General features: G+C 30.7%; 1 protein-coding gene across 1 annotated transcript; it reads left to right on the plus strand.

The window, feature by feature from the left end:
- Window positions 1-1,245: 1,245 nt before the first annotated feature.
- On the plus strand, window positions 1,246-15,206 carry LOC129224024 (uncharacterized). Its single transcript, XM_054858418.1, has 5 exons — window positions 1,246-1,433; window positions 5,522-5,742; window positions 7,540-7,789; window positions 8,986-9,350; window positions 13,707-15,206. Exons 1-4 carry the CDS (start codon window positions 1,262-1,264, stop codon window positions 9,240-9,242), a joined length of 900 nt encoding a protein of 299 aa, XP_054714393.1. The 5' UTR covers window positions 1,246-1,261; the 3' UTR covers window positions 9,243-9,350; window positions 13,707-15,206.
- The last annotated feature ends 1,166 nt before the right edge of the window (window positions 15,207-16,372 follow it).

The following is a 16,372-nucleotide window of genomic DNA, read 5'->3' on the forward strand; positions in this document are numbered from 1 at the left end:
TAAACACTTTTTTGAGCATGATGTCCAAAAATTTGATTTTATAAAGCGGCGATAGTGATTTTATTAAAGGATGGTTTTAACATGTTTTGGTATTGCAATGATTCTGTTCTTCCAGATTTGATTTTAAAAAGTGGCTGATTTTATAATCCAGTGATTTTATTAGTGGCGGGTACTGTATATGAGCCCCCCTCCTTAAAATTTTTCATATGGGTGCCTATGCAGGGGGGTGAGAACTAAAAACCCTGAAGTCCTATATCATATTTCTAAACCTTAACAATTTTAGTACAATAACCCTAAAATTGTATCTGTTTGTCAACAAAACAGTGCAATGCAGCTGAGGTCATAAAAATCATCTTCATCAAATGTTCAAATTAATTCTGTGTGTGGGTACCTTTAGAAAAATTTGTTATCTTATTACAAAGACATTTTGATAGAAAGTACAGAAGAAAGGACATGGCATTGATGTCCTTTAAAATATGAAATATGAAAATGATTTTAAAATATTTCTATAGTCTTTTGATGATATAAGAATGTGAAGTGGTATCTTAAGTTGCTGCAACTTCAGATGAAAGGTTGAAGGATCATCAGTTTTATTCATTTACTTTAAAAAAAAAACTAAAAAAACTTTTCATGAGAAATGTAATATTTTTACTTCAGTGGCTCAAATTTAAACCTAGGTTTTATTTACTTTTATTTTTTGGGAGACAAAGAAGAAACACAATATATCCAGAGGTGAGACATAACGAGGCACTGTAATTGGAAAATCATCCTTATTTTCATAAGCCGCGTTCACAACACACTTTTCAACCCCATAAATCCCTGCTCTAGCTCCACAGAAAACCAGTTGAAAAATTCCCCGTTTCCACGTAAAAAGAGGTTTCCCATTGTGCCACAGAAAGCGGTTTTTACCCAGCATTCTTAGTGGCTAGTAGACGAACTTGTTTCGCATAGTGCATTCTGGGTAAAATTCCGCTTTCCTCCCAGAAGCGAGCAGGAGTAGAAAAAATCCACAAATACCCCGCAAATAACCGGAATGCGGTGGAAAGCGGGTTTCTTCCGGGGTCGCAAGTGTCCATGGAAATGGCCCTACAAATGACTGTATTTATCCTGGGTGCTCTTTCATGGTGCTTTAGCAAATTCCTTTTTTAATCCTTTTAAAAATCATTTCCAGAACTTTTTATGACCGAAATATTGTATCTCACTTTATGTACTCTTTTGCAGACTTAAGCTCTTGATGGGCGACAATCCGTCCTGCCTTGAAATGTCTTTCATGCTGAAGTCCGTTTGGGAGGCTTTCTCATATCAAGTCTCAAATGTGTTCCGCCATGCAGAAGATTCATACCACAAGAACAGGACTATGGCAAGCCTCATCAATCAAGTCTTATTCTTCATGCTGTGTGATTGCTGCTTTTGTCCTGAAGACAGACTAACAGGTTATCATTTTATTCTAAGAATTAGTTTTAAAATTCATGCAAGATGTTGAAATTGCTTGTCTGATCACACAGGGCTGGCTCTAGTAGATTTGCCACCCCAGGCGATGTTGGTATGTGCTTCCCCCTCATCTTAATGATAAATTTATATATATTTTAAATAATCGAGCATGCTTTCACATATTGCTGCAACTTGAGCTGCAAAAAAAGAAAAAAAACAACAAGGAACAAATTTGAGTTTTTTATTTTTTAAAAATATTTTTTTTTGCCTTCTTACTTTTTGCCATCATGAAATTTACCTCCCTTAAAAACTGCAACCCTAGGTGGTGGCACGGATCACCTACCTCAGGCCTGATCACACACCTTACAATCTTGAATCTTTGAAAATAATGTTTGAAAAGGATCATCATCAAATATAATTTAGAAAAATATTAAATTATTGATTAGAGGTGTATACAAGAGTGGTTCTGAAGCTGATAATTGGTAGTAATGCAGAATAAGTTCTGAAAGTTTTATGAGAAAATTTAATTTATATAGCTCTTAATTCGGGAGTCCAAATTTTCAAAAAAGTTAAAATTTAAAAATTATATAATTACAATTGATATTTATTAACAAATTCTACAAATCCTTTTTGGTACATTTCCTATAGCAGTGACCAGTTGGGTTTTAAAAAGTGGCCGGTTGGGTTATTATTTACTTGTGGAGACTTTCTGCTTAAGTTTGTTCGAAGCAAATCCACCTGTTTGACTGGGATGCAGATAGGATACCAATTAACCCTTTATTTCTGTGATGTTAATATTCTTATAACTTTCAAATTTGAACAAAAAGTTAATTTTTTTCTATTTTCTCTAAAACTTGTTTTATATTTTTGTAGTGTTTTCAATTCTGTACCCAGGGTTCGTACGGGTCATGGAAATCCTGGAAAGTCATGGAAAACAAATATTTTCATGAAAAGTCATGGAAATTTATTTAAAGTCATGGAAAAATGTCTTGGGAAGTAAGAAAGTAACAATAACTAAAAGAGCGCTGGAAATATTGAGTTATTTAGTAGTATTGGGGCATATAAATTGAACAATCTCAAAAAAAAAAAAAAAAAATCAGAGTTTTGGAATCCAATTTCATCCGCTTCTATAACAGCCGCTCGCCTTTTTTTTTTTTTGCAATGTGATTTTACTACTGGGGCATCACTAATTTTAAGTTCACCATTATTTTCAGCACTTCTTATGTTTTATATTCTTTTGTAGTGGACATGCCCCCTCAAAAAGTGTAATTCAATTGCATCGGAGTTCGTTTCAACTCCTTGCAAAAACTTCATTACTAATTTATCAGAGTTTATTTCAATATTTTGAAGGCTTTAGAAAATGAAGACTTTATTTAGGCAATAGGACATAGAAATAAGGGAATTCTAATGCTCTGAAACAGAGGTGCCCAACATACAGCTCTCAAAACTGATCTTTGTGGCCAGCTGAAATGTAGCTGGTTTCGAAAAATGAATTTACTGAAAAACGTGGCTTTTTACTTCAATGAACAAATATACTGTCAAGTTACATGGGTGATTAGATGCACTATTGACACCAAAAGGCAGTGATTTTATGAAGTGAATTTATTATCGGAAACTTAGTAATGACTCATTCAATTTTTGTCCCATTCATATCTATTCTGCCCTATTTATTTAATAATCATTAGACATTTAAACATCAGTGTATTGCATTTATTATATATTTTTTCTCTACTTGAATTTATATGATAAAGACAAATAAGAATAATTTGTTAGTTTCTGCAGTGTCCACTGATATTTTTTCAGTCATAAGTAAGTGCTCCAATGAGGTAGTGGCATTCACGTAAAAGTTTTTCTAAAGCCCATTTCCGAAAATTGGCAAGTTTGACATTAAATAGTACTACATTTTTTGTGTAACAAGGTCATGAAAATTTTTATGAAGTCATGAAAAAGTCTTGGAAAAGTCATGGAATTTTTTTATTCAAATTGAGTATGAACCCTGTGTATCTCAGAGCCAGACTAACCTAAGTCCAAAAATTGCAATTTTCTGTGTTTTACTGCATTGTATGTAGAATCCTATTCCGCATCAAGCCATTTGAACGTAACCTAAAAACAAGATCCAGTGGTAAAAGACAGGAGTCCAATAGTTTGTATGCACCAAACAACTGTTTTACAGCTCTGCTGTAAAGAAGTGTATGTGGCTAACGTTATTCTGTCGTAGAGGTACAGAATTAATGGTTACTATCAGCCCCTGCTTAATTGGGTAACGGTTAAATGAATACCCCGCTTATACAAATAAAACCTCCGGGAACCGAATATTTCCCCATAGACACAATGTGAAAGATCCTCGCTTAATCATAATCGAATAATATTAATCAGCTTTGGCAAATATTTTTGTTCCTAAAAACTTTGAATAAATTATAAAAAAATTAAGAACAATTATTGACATTAAAATATAAAGTAATATTTATCGCCGACAACAGATGAGAAAAACAACATTCATATTCCATCAAAATGTTTCCTCTATTTCTATAAAAAAATTTTTGTGTTTGTCATTAAAAAAAAAAAAGAAGTGCAGTCGATAATTGCATTAAATAACTCGAATAAATACCGTATATACTCGCGTATAAGTCTAGAAATTTAGCACAAAAAATGAGGTTAAAAGTTCGGAGGTCGTCTTATACACGGGGCAGAATTTCCAAAAATTTCCCTAGAACAATTTTTGGAAAAAAAAAACACTCATTTTTCCATTTTTAGTCCAACCCTTTTAAACAGATGTTAAAAAAGCAAATATTTACACATTCTGCTATTATTTTATTTTTTACATAGCCCGACTGTGACATAAAGACTAAATAATTACAGTAAGCAGCTAACTACGTGAAAATTGCAGGATGGATTTGCCGTATTTGCGAATTTTCCCGACGGTCGCGAATTAATGCTCATTTTTTTTAAAGTAATGTAATATAGCTACAGTGCAGAATTTTATTGATAATAATTCAAAATAAATGAAACAAACAAAAAAATCGTGATAGCGAAGTTGAACCCTTTACAAAAATCGTGCTCGCAGAAGTTAACACTTTTTGTGCAAAATTATGAAAATCGGACTTTTTCAACATAAGAATGTTCATTATATTTAATTTCCCCAGTTTTTTTAACATTTATAGGTATTCAAAAATAGCTGCAAAATGTTCCCGTTTTTTTCAGAAAGTAGCTGGCTGACTTATGTGCAGGTTTTCGCTTTTTTCCCAATTTTTCTTCCTAAAAGAAGGGGGTTGACTTATAGGCGAGTATATACGGTATACACATTTTAGACGATGATAAATTGATAACTATAAACTGTAAAATACAATTGACGAGGAAGGGAAAAAGTGAGTCTGCAAAGTGTTCCCAAAAGATCTTGAGCAAGCAATCCCCTACAGTGGAATTTTTAAAAAAATAATGTACTGAAAAAAGGTGCTAAAACAAAGATTTCATAACTCAAGTTGTGAGTTACTTTTTATAATTTTCATAAGTACCTGCAATTTACATACTAATTATTGAACTATTTTGCTGTTTATTTAGCTTCAAAAACTTTTTAGCAACGACATTATTTCCTTTATATAGCGAATGATTTATTATTATTACGTTTTAAGACAAATGTTGTCAATTTAGAAAGGTAAATAAAATTTCCCCGCTTAATCGAATAATATTTCTTGGAACCGATGATGTTGAATTAAAGCAAGGCGGGCAGTAGTTTTCTAGTAAAGTTTAGATACTACTGCTGCTGCAAACCAGTTTGGCCTCAAGTTAATCCAAGTTAAATGAAAATGCTGTAAAATTAAAAATGAGCATAAATAAACAAATGCAATACTTGTAATATTTTTGTCTGTGGACGTCGGCTTATGTAGGTGATTTGAATACAAAATTGTACTTCAAAATGTGCTCATATTTCCACACAACATGACCAAAAACGAAAGCATTTAAATGATTAGCTTATGTCTAATCTATATGCACATACATCAATACATTTGATTGATATTTATAGCAAAATGCAATGCATGATAATAAAAAATTAGTAATTTTACTTCTTATTTATTATTTTATTTGTTTTCAGGCTTGTACTGCCTTTTGTTCTTTAATGTTACTGGGTACCTAGTTGGTTATGCCAGTAAACTTTTGAGTTTACATGACTATACCCCCATTGTAAGAGTTTCAGAACAGTCAGGTGTACGGCATTTGGCTTTGACTGCTACAAAAGTTGTTCTAGATCTTGCCAAAGTTGTCACTTTTGCCATTACTGCTGTCTTTATGCTACTTGTTTTCGGGTTGGAACAGGTAATATTTCTAAATGTATTTTGTTATGTTTCTGAATTTGCAGCTTTTAAATTTTTTAACATCTTTGAAAGCTACTTAGAACTAGTTTCTGATGTTTCTTCAATCTTTTTATTGTTAAGTAAAGTTATAAATTCTAATTTGATAGTATAAGGGCTAGTCTTAACTACTATAATGTTCTTTAATTTTTTTTGAAAAAGTGATTAAATTAAATAGTTTTGTTAACTGACCCTTGTTATGTTAAGGCAAAAATGTATCAGATTTTATTTACGCAAGAATATGTATCACAAACTTCTACCATAATCAATCCTTTTCTGGATTAAAATGTTCTATAACTTTGCCCAAATACTGTGATTTGTTGCTTTTGAATTTTAATTACTTCTGAAACAGTTTCTCATTTTTAAAGACTATTTTTCAGTTTACATTCTCTGTCATAATCCCTGCATTTTGCTTCTAGTTTTGAATTATTGCCAAAAACGATGAAAAATAATAAGTCATTACTTCCACTTTTAAAAAAAGTTAATTTTGTAAATAAACCAAATTTCCCGGATAAACTTAAGCAATGTTTATTTTTCGGCATTTGACTTCGTTGCGATACGAGATAGCACGATTTTACGTTGCTGCCAAAAACAATAAAAAGAAATAATAGTAATTATACAGTTAATTTTGTAAATAAACTAATTTTATGGCCGAGCCTAAGCAATGTAGAATTTGCGTATCTTGCTTGTTCCCGAAAGTGCACAAGCGTATTTGTGTTGCGTCTCAATAGTAGATGGCTCTTTTACTATTTAATAAACTGAGATATGCCTTCTACTAATGTGTAAATATAATTAGGTAAAATATTATTAAAACAAAATGTCAACCTTTCAATTGGGGTTTTTACTTACCGTATTACTCCATCGTTTTACAACAAAACAAAAGTAAATTTCCCCATTCAGTTCCAATCAGAAAGCAGACCACTGTAAGGAAAAAAATTAATAAATCCCGAAATTAACCTTCTTTCAAAAAAAGAAGGAAATAAAACTTTGTGGCATGCTCTTTGACACAGCATTTTGGAACCAAACTGTGCTGCGTTGGCTTTGTGGCACATTGTTTGTAAATATTTTTAGAAAATTAAACTATTTATTAATACTAATAAGATATATGTAGAAATTATATTATTTTTTAAGCTGAACATATATTTTTTACAGTATTATTTTTTTTTCCTAACCTCGATTTTTTTGGCATGCTGGAAAGGACCAGACAAGTGTTATTGAAAGTCTGGTAACCTCGGAGTTTTGCTGCATCTTGGCTAATATGATACATTTTATAGATGTTTTTGTAACTGAAATGTTTTATGAGCTCGTTTGCTCGTGTGACTGCTAAAAGCTGTAAATGAAAAAGCTTAGAATGTTTAAAAGAGTTTTGTTACTATGCTTGTTCAAAATTACTTTGAAATTCAAGCAGGTAACAGATAAATATGTTTTAAATTTCAAAAAGTTTGGCCTAAAATAAACTTTAAAGCAAAAAAAACTTTGAACTAAAAAACTGAAATAAATGTCATTCAGGCTTTTAAAAATTGCTTTATTGTATCGTTGTCTTACATTTGCTGAATAGTAAGACAAAATTTGCGTTATAAGGAGATATTTTGAGGTCACAATGACCTTTTGTGACTTCCCATCAGGGTGCCATTGCACAGGTGGTGAACATGGTTGGCGAACAGTGTGAGTAGGTGTGAAGCACCCTAATTATCAGTATTTTTTGCTATAATTACATATTTGCTGTGCGTTTTTAAAAATTTCTTTTATTTATAATTGCTAGGGTCTAGAACATTTTAATCCAACCTGGTCTTATCTTCTGCTTACTTCTACATATTACATCATGACGGAACCAGCCTGCCAAAGCAAGATACCTGGAATCCTTTCCAAATTGCAACTAGACGCATTTGAGAATATGGAACTTTTATGGTGTCCTGTGCTGTCAAGAATGTTATCATCCCTTTTTACTGTGCTTTTAATCGTAATTGTGTGGTTTGGAACAGATGGTGGCTGGTTGCTTATATTTTCTTCAGGTACATATTCATTTTTGTTCCTATAAAAAGTGAATTCAAAAATTCTGAATGACATTTTCCAAGAGCTTTAATGTTTTTAGAAAACATTGAGCATAAACATAAAGAAAGAAAAATTTATTTTCTGACATTTTTTAATTGTAATTTTACTCATTTCTTAGAAAACTTAAATTAGAAAATTACTTAAAATTAGAAAATACTGTATGATAAATGTTATAACTTTAGTTTCAACTATAACTTTTGAATAAATACACATATCAAATGAATGCTTTTTTTTAACTTTGCTTATTTGCTTTATTTAAACTTTTAAATTATTGTTCTTGATTATGTATTGGTAAGACTGTGCAGATATATTATTGAGCATTTAGGAGGGAAGGACTGGTAGTGAAATTTAGTTGAACCCCTTTTAGTTGAACATGTTATGCATTTATGTATATCTTTTTTTTTTGCAATATTTATTGAGTATCTATCTTTTACCCCTTCTCCCTAAAGAAAAATAAATTGATGGGCTTTTATTTCATAGATCAGAGCAGAAGTTGAACACTTGTTGAATGTCATGTTAGGGGTTTAGAAAAAGAATTAACTACTATACTTTCAGAAATTATAAATGAAGACATGTATATTATATGAGCTTTAAAAGATAAATCTGTGAAAAATTTCATTTATTTGTTTATGAATGTTTCCTGTTCATATACTGTGGTGAATCTTGATCTAACATTACAAAGTTAAACAAATAATTAAAATAAGTATACTTAGCTCTTAAATACAGATAATTTTTAATAGATTAAAAAACAGATATTTCAAGTAAATGCCTTTTGTTGCTAAATATTTAAAATCATGTGAAAGTAGTTGTGACTTTAGACCTAAGCAATTGAAAATTCAAGTTAATTGAAAAGGTTCATTCTCCAATATCGCTGTTATATGATACAGATATTATACATTACGTAATGCAAATTTTTATTTTACATGTGCCTATCTCTGTGTTTGTATTATTATTATTTTTTTTTTTTTTGCAACGATTTTGGTTGCATACTCTATTCATATTAGTGTTCTTCTTACAGGATTCCATTCAGCTGATGTAAATTAAATGCAGTTTAAGTTTTGTCTTGTGAATTTGAACTATAACTTTCTGCCCTTTTTTTTTCTTATTTTTTTTAACATAAATATTTCATAAACTTATATTTATTTTTTCCTTGTAGCTTACATTAATGTTCATCTCTGCTTGAAAGAGCTTGGTGATCACTGGAATGTGCTGATGTCCGAAAAATGTATTTTGGACAAATATAGATATGCAACAAAAGATGAACTAGGTGAACGTGATGATGTTTGTGCTGTATGCCTTCAATCAATGCGCAAAGCTCGTATCACTCCTTGCCATCACATGTTTCATGGAGACTGCTTACGAAAGTGCCTCAAACAGCAAACTACCTGCCCGCTTTGCAAGCAAAATTTGTGATTTTCTACTGAAGTTTAGGCGCTATGAGAAAGATAATGCTTTTATGTCATCAAAAATCATGATTCTGAGATACTATTTTCATAGCTTTCCTCAGAATTTCATACTAGGGTATTATTTTTATTTTCATTTTTCTTTTTGCACCTCATTGCTCATAATGCTTTTTTCAATATTTTTAGCATGGTGAAACTTTTTATAAACAATACTCACAAGGCTGAAAATAAAATTAATTTTTTTAAATGTCTGATTTTTCAAATAAGGCGTGGTCTTGATGATGTCACAAATTATGCACTTTGCTGCATCTTTCTACCATGTTTCCACGCTATGATAATCAAGAAGCGAATTAAATATTGCGCTCTACGTTTACTATCAACCACATCGTTGCCAATACACTTGAGTAAAGACGCTTTGTGAGGGTATCCACTTAATGGTTTTATAGTATTTTGAGAAATCATTGTTGATTTGCTTTTTCATTTCTTGTCTCACACAACGTGTGACATCTTAAGTAAAACTTTATCAGTGCTCACTTTTTAATTTCACTTCATTACTAAAAGTTTGTTTGTTTATTTGCTCTTTTTTTTTAAAAACTATTCGTTATAGTTTCAGAGCATTTTTATTTAAATTGGATATTCAAAGTCCATTTATTTCTTAAAACTGTCTTGTGGAAAGTCTAGAAAAAGAAAAAGCAAACCATTAAATTAAATAGCAATCAACATCTAAGGTAGTATAAGTTTGATTCAATTCTAAGTAAATTATATCATTCCTAAAGAAGCAATGATTATTTCATTGAGCTTGGTCCCCAAGAATTATTTACGGCAATGTTTACTGCAAAAATGTTTCTGCGGAAATGTGCATATAATGAGTTGTACTACAGCCAAAGAAATTTTTCTGTAGTATCTTTTACTGTATTACTGTTCAAGAATTTAAAGAAAAAGTATTTAACCTTCTTTGCAGTAACTTTTTTTTTCTTTTTTTTTATGATAATGCTTGTTAATGTAATGTTTTATATGAGTATTAAATATACTTTTATCTCTCTCCATTTTCAAATAAATATTTATACCATAATCATGTATCATAGTTTCAGAGACAAAATCTATTTTGCAATTTTGATGAAAAAAGTGCCTCACATTGTTAATAATATTTTAATTTTTTTAAACTTTCAGTTTAATAAAATGGAAATCCAACAGTTCCAATCGATTTAAGCTTCTAAGATTAGTAAATAATGCATAAATAGTTCTTTGATTGAAACATTCTTAAGGTTCGAATTGAAATTTAGTGGGTGTATATTGATTTTGATTGCACGATAAAACTTATTTATGTGAACAGCTTCCACACATTTCAGCATCCTACCTGCAATTTATAATGTAGATATAACATATTTTAACAAAAATAAGTAGAATTCATGTAATTTGAACACTAGTCATTTTTAGGTATTTTTTTCATTTTAAACTAGTCATTTTAGCATGCTGATGTGCTTGCTGTTCCAAAATATCCGATGTTCAACTGAAATGTACCAACCAATAATTTTTCAATTAGATTTTAATTAATAATGAAAAATCTTGAAACTTTATTTTTGTATATACAGCAATTCCATTATTCATCTCTCCCCAAAGATGTAGCTCTTGTCTTTTTTTATTTGCACAGAGTATTGCCTGCTTGTTTAATTTGCTGTGGCACAAACTTACATTCTCTATATCTAAGTATAGAAGTATGGTTGCTGTTCTTTGATCAGCAACAATAAAACCCTTTTAAAACTATGTTGTCAATGAATATATGAGATAATTCAACAGTGCTGAATTGTCCTCCATGCCACCGAGTACTGACCTGAAATCTGCCGGCAACTCTCCCTTTTAATAAAAGACCCAAGCCTGTGGCCTCCTGATTTTTGATATAATCTAAACTTCCGCGAAACTATGCGGACATGAAAACAACAACAAGACGTATGATTTTGATAACTCAATTAGAGCCCGCTTCTTTTGTACTACCTGTTTAACTAATTTACTACTACTTATAGTTTGGAAATATTTTGATGAAATAGATTAAAATATATATACATATGAGTGAATAATGTTATCAGGGAAAAATAATAACTACAGTATTGAGATTTTGTTTTCGAAAATACTAAAAGAATTGTATCCAAAATTTGCCACTCCTGGGAAGGTTCAGCACTAGACTGAGTTGGAAAAGTATCAGAAGTTATGCAATTTGTTAATTTAATATAAATACTAGTCATTTTTCATTTCTTTTTTTTAACTAGTCATTTTAGATACTATGTTTTCCTTCGGGGCTGCCCATAAATGATATCACTCTTTTTTTTCATTAAATTGAATACAACTTCCCCCTTTGTCACATGTCTGATTTTCATATGCATATTATTATTAAAACAATGTGATGTCACACTTCTTGTTGCCCCCTCTCTCCCTTTGTCAGAGACTTACAATTTCGTGAACATAGTAGCAGATTGACAGGTTCGGGGGCCCATGCATTTTTAAAGTCCCTTTGTCATAGAACTGTGGTAAACATTTATCATTTGCATTTTTGAACTTCCTGGGAAATGCTATGGTCATGGGGGTCCCTCACAATAGAGACATTTGTGATATCATGGTAAATCCGCCACTGCATAAAGGTCTCAGTTTAAAAAATGCGTTTGTATACACATAATTATTTACAATATATAATAATGTTTGTTTCTTGACCTGAGTGAATTTGATTCCAGCTGTCTTCTTTGGTTCCACCTACTGCATAATTTTGAGACATTACTGTACTGTGTGCTTATTGTTTTGTTTTGGCTAACTTTTAAAAGTAATCTATTGTTTCCTTATAAGGACATTTTGATGATAAAATTTTTTAAGTCCTAAATGCATAAGTTGTAAAGCTTTTCATTTTGCTTGTATAAGTTTAAAAAATGTTTCTCTCAAGTAAATATTTATCATCGGTACAATACAAAATCTACAAAGTTAAATATTTGTTGAATGTATCAGTTTTTGATTTTCTTGAAGTTTCATTGATTGCTCTTGGTGCACCAGCAAACTTGCTTCTGTGTTTCAATTGGCCATTTTTTTTCTTTTAAATTCAATTCTCTAACTTCCTTATTCCTTTTAAAGCACTGCTTTTTTCATTGGCCAAGATTGCTGGTTACATTGTTTTGTTACATGGAAAAATATAATATAATGTGTAGTGACTTACAATTGCAGTCCTAACTTGTATTTGTTATCTACATTAAAATATTTTACCTGTAATTTTTTTCATTGTAAATCAGTTTTATTTTTGCAAATTATTAGGAGAAAAACCTTTCCTTGGCATATTTAAGTGCATTGTTTTCAACACAGTTCTGTCTGTATTTAAAAATAGCAAAATTGATACTGCTTTTGATAATCATGAAGCTTGGACCAAAAATTCACTTTCAGGGCATACAATATGTTAATTCCTAGCATATATACAAGTTGTAACTGAAAATTATTTTTATTAGGATACCGTGAGCATAAAATGTTATGCTCTTTTTGAACATATCATTTCTTTTGATTTTATAATTTCTAAAGCCATTTGAGAGGGGGGTTTCGATTTTTGTTTGTACAGAAGCCTTTGATTGATGTCATTGCATTGAGGTTGATATCAGACGTGCTGATAACATTGAGATATGACTTCAAAATTGTCGATTATTAAATTTTTAAATAAGCTTTAAAACTCAGTATTTAGTTAATTAAATTATGTGTTAAAAATAATTTTCAGTTGTATTGAATAGTTTCTGATTTTTTTTTTTTTTTAATTTATTTCAATAGTTTTTTCATAGAATATCGTACCCTACTTGTAATGGTTCTAAAATATTAAAGCTGTAAAGTGTACTTCATAACCTTAAATGTATTCCTTCTTTTTGCATTTATGAAGAACCCTTTTAAGACTTCCATTTCAGCATAATCGACTATTTGCAAGAAATCAGGTTTTTCTTTTTTTTTCAATTGGAAACATATTTCTTTATTTTTTAAATTTCATAGCTGGCATTTGAATTCAGGATTCTATTAATTGAGCAGCCACAATTTTATTATGTATTGGTTATTATTCATTACTCAGTAGTTGTATGTGTGGAATCATATCTTTTAAACCTATATTGAACTGATTTAAGACTTTTCTTTGTCCTTGCTTTTACAGAATGCATTTTAAAAAATCATTTTGAGAAAAGCATAAAACAAAATGCTGATTAGAAGGTTTCATTTTAACATAAAATGTAATTCCAGGTCAGTAAATTTATGTGTGAAAAATTAAAATAACATTTATTAGTTCCATGTAAATAAGAGTAATGAACTGGAAAGAGCAAGCTAAAAATAATCTCTTTTGAAGAAAGTGAATAAATGAGCCAAATCCTTTTTTTAATGCTTGAATGTTACTATGATATTATTTGATAACAGTTTTTATTTGGAAGTGCTTCTTTTGATGTTATCTTATAAAGCAGATTTTTAAATTTTTTTTCAGAGCCCATTTAAAATTAATAAATGTTATTGTATCTGACTCTCTTTCTATCTATGTCATTGCTACTCCTGGTGAACAACAGAAAACTGAGCATCAAACCAAGTATTGGCAGATTCCTAATTTTCCTGACTACATGTTTAGCTATGTGGCATAGCTGTGTGACTTTAATAGCAAAGATATTAATTAAAAGCAATTAAAAACTTTCTTCTGAAACCTTTTTCGACTGAAACCGATTTTCTAGTATAATATTGACGTGCCCACTATAATTTATATTTTCATATAAATGTAACCATCGGCAAGAATTTTTTAAATAAATAGCAGTTTATGCTGGTTTTTGTTATTGATTTAAGGACATCTTCCACAAGCAGTTGTGATATTCCTATGTAATTCATTGCTGTTTATGGAAGTAATGGTATTTTTCCATATAGAAGTATGGAAATTAAAAGTGTTAATTTCTAATCAGAATAACTTAAACTCTAATATGTTTAGTTGGGGACAGGTTTTTGTTCATATTTAATTAAAATTTATTTAAATAAACTCAATATTTTGTTATTATATTCATAAATATCATGAAAAAGCTCTTTTGGAATTTTATTTGTTATTTTAAACTAATTATGACTCCTTAGCTGTACGTTAAAGCAAAGTTTAGAAAAGATATTAATAATTTCTTTTTTGAGAAAATCTACATTAACAAAGCTCTATCTAATAGCTTCCAATATTTTGAAAATAATTAATTAATCATGTCCTTTAAGCTTTTAACTTAGTTTCACCTAAAACTATAATTTTATCGTTAAAAAGTTTACAAGAAGAAAAGTTCTAATTTTGGCTTTTGTATATAAACTTTGCAAATAATATATTTCATGTAATTTTTTGCTTTATAGCAGTTTATATGAAGCTATAAACATGCCATACATTTTTTTGTGCACATGGTATGAAGTGTAGCCTTATGTAAGTATAGATGGCTGATTGATAAATTTAACTCTTAATTTTTGTATCAGAGTTAGAAGTTTGCAAATCAGTGCGTAACAATTTGTCTTTTTTTTGTGTTAAAATTCTTGTTAATTGGTTTTAAAATATCCATATGCATGTTCGTTTTAATGTAATGTATGTTAATGGTGTTATAGCACCATAACTTGCATATTTTAACAGCAAATGCATTGGGATTTAGTTCAATAGTTATTATTTCAGAATTTAAATATTTTATTTATATCACACACACATTATGCAAATAACTTTAATGTATTCTTAAGTTGATTTTTCTTTCTTTAAAAATAAATAATGATGGCATTGCATATTTTTGAAACACATTGCAAAAACTTCTAGATATTAAGATTTGTTATTCTATATTGTTGAATAACACGCCATTAACCATGCTAGAGCTTTCTCTAGTGTAATTATCATGCATCGCTCATTTGAAGAAGTTTTAAATATTTATCATGCGGAAGTCACTCAAGGGATTGTTTCATTGTGATATGTATGCTGTTTTGTTTCAATAAATTTATCTGTTACAGTGTATCCCATGTATCATTTAAAATCAGTTTTTATTTATTGTTTCGTTTTGAAATGTTTCAGTGCATGTAATATAATGTGAATTGAGTTCTCTTAGCTGCATAGACGGCTGTTGCATTAAAAAAAGTGTATGTGTGGGGAGGGGGGGGGGGGGTTTGTTTTATAAAATTGGGCAGTATTATTCGATTTTAACGTTACTGATTAAAAAACCTTTAAAAATGTGGAATACAGCCCCAAAAATCGGAAGGAAAGGACCATTGTAGACTTCCCCCTTCCTATTTAGGATTCCATTTTAATGAAATAACACGAGACTAGTCCATTTATTTGGAATTTTTAGTTTTATTTTCTTGAAACTGGTTAATACACCCTGCAAAGAATCATTTTCCAATCGATCATTAATGTTTAACTCTGAAAAGTGTGGGAGCAAAACCCCTTTACTTTTGAAAGTGAAGCGGTACTTTCTCCCCCCATACAAGCCCCCTATGCTTTGTTTAACACAGCATCAAGAGCCTAAGATTGGATTCCCATGGGGAACTCCATTTTACAAAGACGAAATGGGTGATCAAAACTTTGGTATTGAACTTATAGGTGCTTCATATCAATGTTTTTTTTTCCCTTATTTCATTTTTTCCTTCATTTCTCTTGGTAAAACCTGTCACACTCAAAAAAAATTATCTGGCGCTTATTGCCTCCAATTACAAAAAAGGAAACACAAATTTAACTCAAAGTTCAAACCCAAACGGCCCTCAAATGGCTTAACGGGCGTCCTTCAACCGCCCAACAGCTCAGTCCGACCCTGCTCATGCCGCTACAGACAAATGAGACTCATCCACAGTACATGTAAGATGAAGTGTCTTCTGGTTGTTGTGATTTGCAAGCTCGGCATTTCCTGTAAATCACAGGAATACAACAATCCAGAGTCCTCTATACCTACTACTACACCTGGTTTAATTATTCAGATGGGACCCTGAAGACAGCTCTGTTTTTTGATCCAGACTGGGAGTTGACAGCCCCCTGAGCCAGCAACCTCAGAGGTATTTATTTAGAATGGGAACTTGGAGGACTTCCTGACCATAACAGATTCAACATGAGCAGTCACCATTAGCAAACATGATTAATCTTCGACAGGCTGGTGTCAAACTCGCAATTCTTCAGTTTCA

Source organism: Uloborus diversus, chromosome 6, assembly GCF_026930045.1.
Source record: "Uloborus diversus isolate 005 chromosome 6, Udiv.v.3.1, whole genome shotgun sequence".
In the NCBI taxonomy this organism is placed as follows: domain Eukaryota; kingdom Metazoa; phylum Arthropoda; class Arachnida; order Araneae; family Uloboridae; genus Uloborus; species Uloborus diversus.